This window comes from Eimeria tenella, genomic scaffold (assembly GCF_000499545.2).
Source record: "Eimeria tenella Houghton genomic scaffold, Eth_scaff3053, whole genome shotgun sequence".
Taxonomy (NCBI): domain Eukaryota; phylum Apicomplexa; class Conoidasida; order Eucoccidiorida; family Eimeriidae; genus Eimeria; species Eimeria tenella.
The window spans coordinates 393-1,241 of record NW_013542923.1 but is presented as its reverse complement, the minus strand read 5'-3'; the positions used below and the strand labels follow the sequence as shown (position 1 = coordinate 1,241).

Sequence of the window (849 nt, the reverse complement as noted above, 5' to 3'; positions counted from 1 at the left end):
GCGAAGCCGCAGCAGCGGCGGGAGCTCCAGCAGCAGCAGCGACAGGAGACGCTACAGCAGCTGCAGCAGCTGCAGCGGCTGACGGACAAGCAGCAGCAGCAGCAGCAGCAGCAGATCGCCTCGAAGAGTGCCTGTGGGACCCATCTGCGCACAGTCGTGCTGCTGCTTGACGGGGCTGTGCTGCTGCTTTCCTTCTGCTGCGCCAACCGGCCCTGTCAGCAGCAGCAGCAACAGACTCTGCTGCTGCTGCTGCCAGCGGCGCCGGTGCCTCTGCTGCTGCAGCAGCAGAACGAGAACCCAGCAGCTTTCTAGTGCCACAGCCCGTTGGCTGTGTCTCTTGCTGCTGCTGCTGCTGCCGCTGCTGCTGTCTTCCCCTTAGTGGCGGTGTTTGCTGTGGCATATCTTGCTGCTGCTGCTGCTGCTGCGCTTCTGCTGCTTCACCAATAGGACAGTGCTGCCTCCGCCTCTTGCGCGGCCGTTCCTTCGCTGCTGCAGCTTCAGCAGCACAAGCGGAAGTTTCTGCCGCTGCTGCTGCTGCTGCGCTTGCTGCTGCTGGTGGGTTTGCTGCCGTTGCTGCTGCTCTAGCGCGAGGCTTCTCAGCTGCAGTCTTCAGTCCCGCACGAGGTCCCGCTGCTGCTGCTGCTGCTGCAGCAGGCAGTAAATCCTTCCATGGTCCTCCCGCCTCTTCTGTTGCTGCTGCTGCCGCTGCCACTTCAGCAGCAGCTGCTGCCTCTGCTGCTGCTGGCTCTGCTGCTGCTGCCCCACAGTTCAGCTTGCTCGGCGAGAAGCGTAGCAGGGGCTCCCCAGGCACTGCTGCTGCTGTTTCTGAGCAGCTGCTGTGCTGCTGCC

The 849-nt window shown here is 63.7% G+C and overlaps 1 protein-coding gene across 1 annotated transcript in view; it reads right to left on the bottom strand.

Moving 5' to 3' along the window:
- The window catches only part of ETH_00039440 (uncharacterized protein), a gene marked incomplete at both ends in the record, with an annotated part of 1,340 nt that overhangs the window by 236 nt on the left and 255 nt on the right, over positions 1 to 849 (bottom strand). The window contains one exon of the mRNA XM_013375981.1: positions 2 to 836. Within this exon, the coding sequence (XP_013231435.1) occupies positions 2 to 836 (835 nt within the window). The remainder of the gene's footprint in view (position 1; positions 837 to 849) is intronic.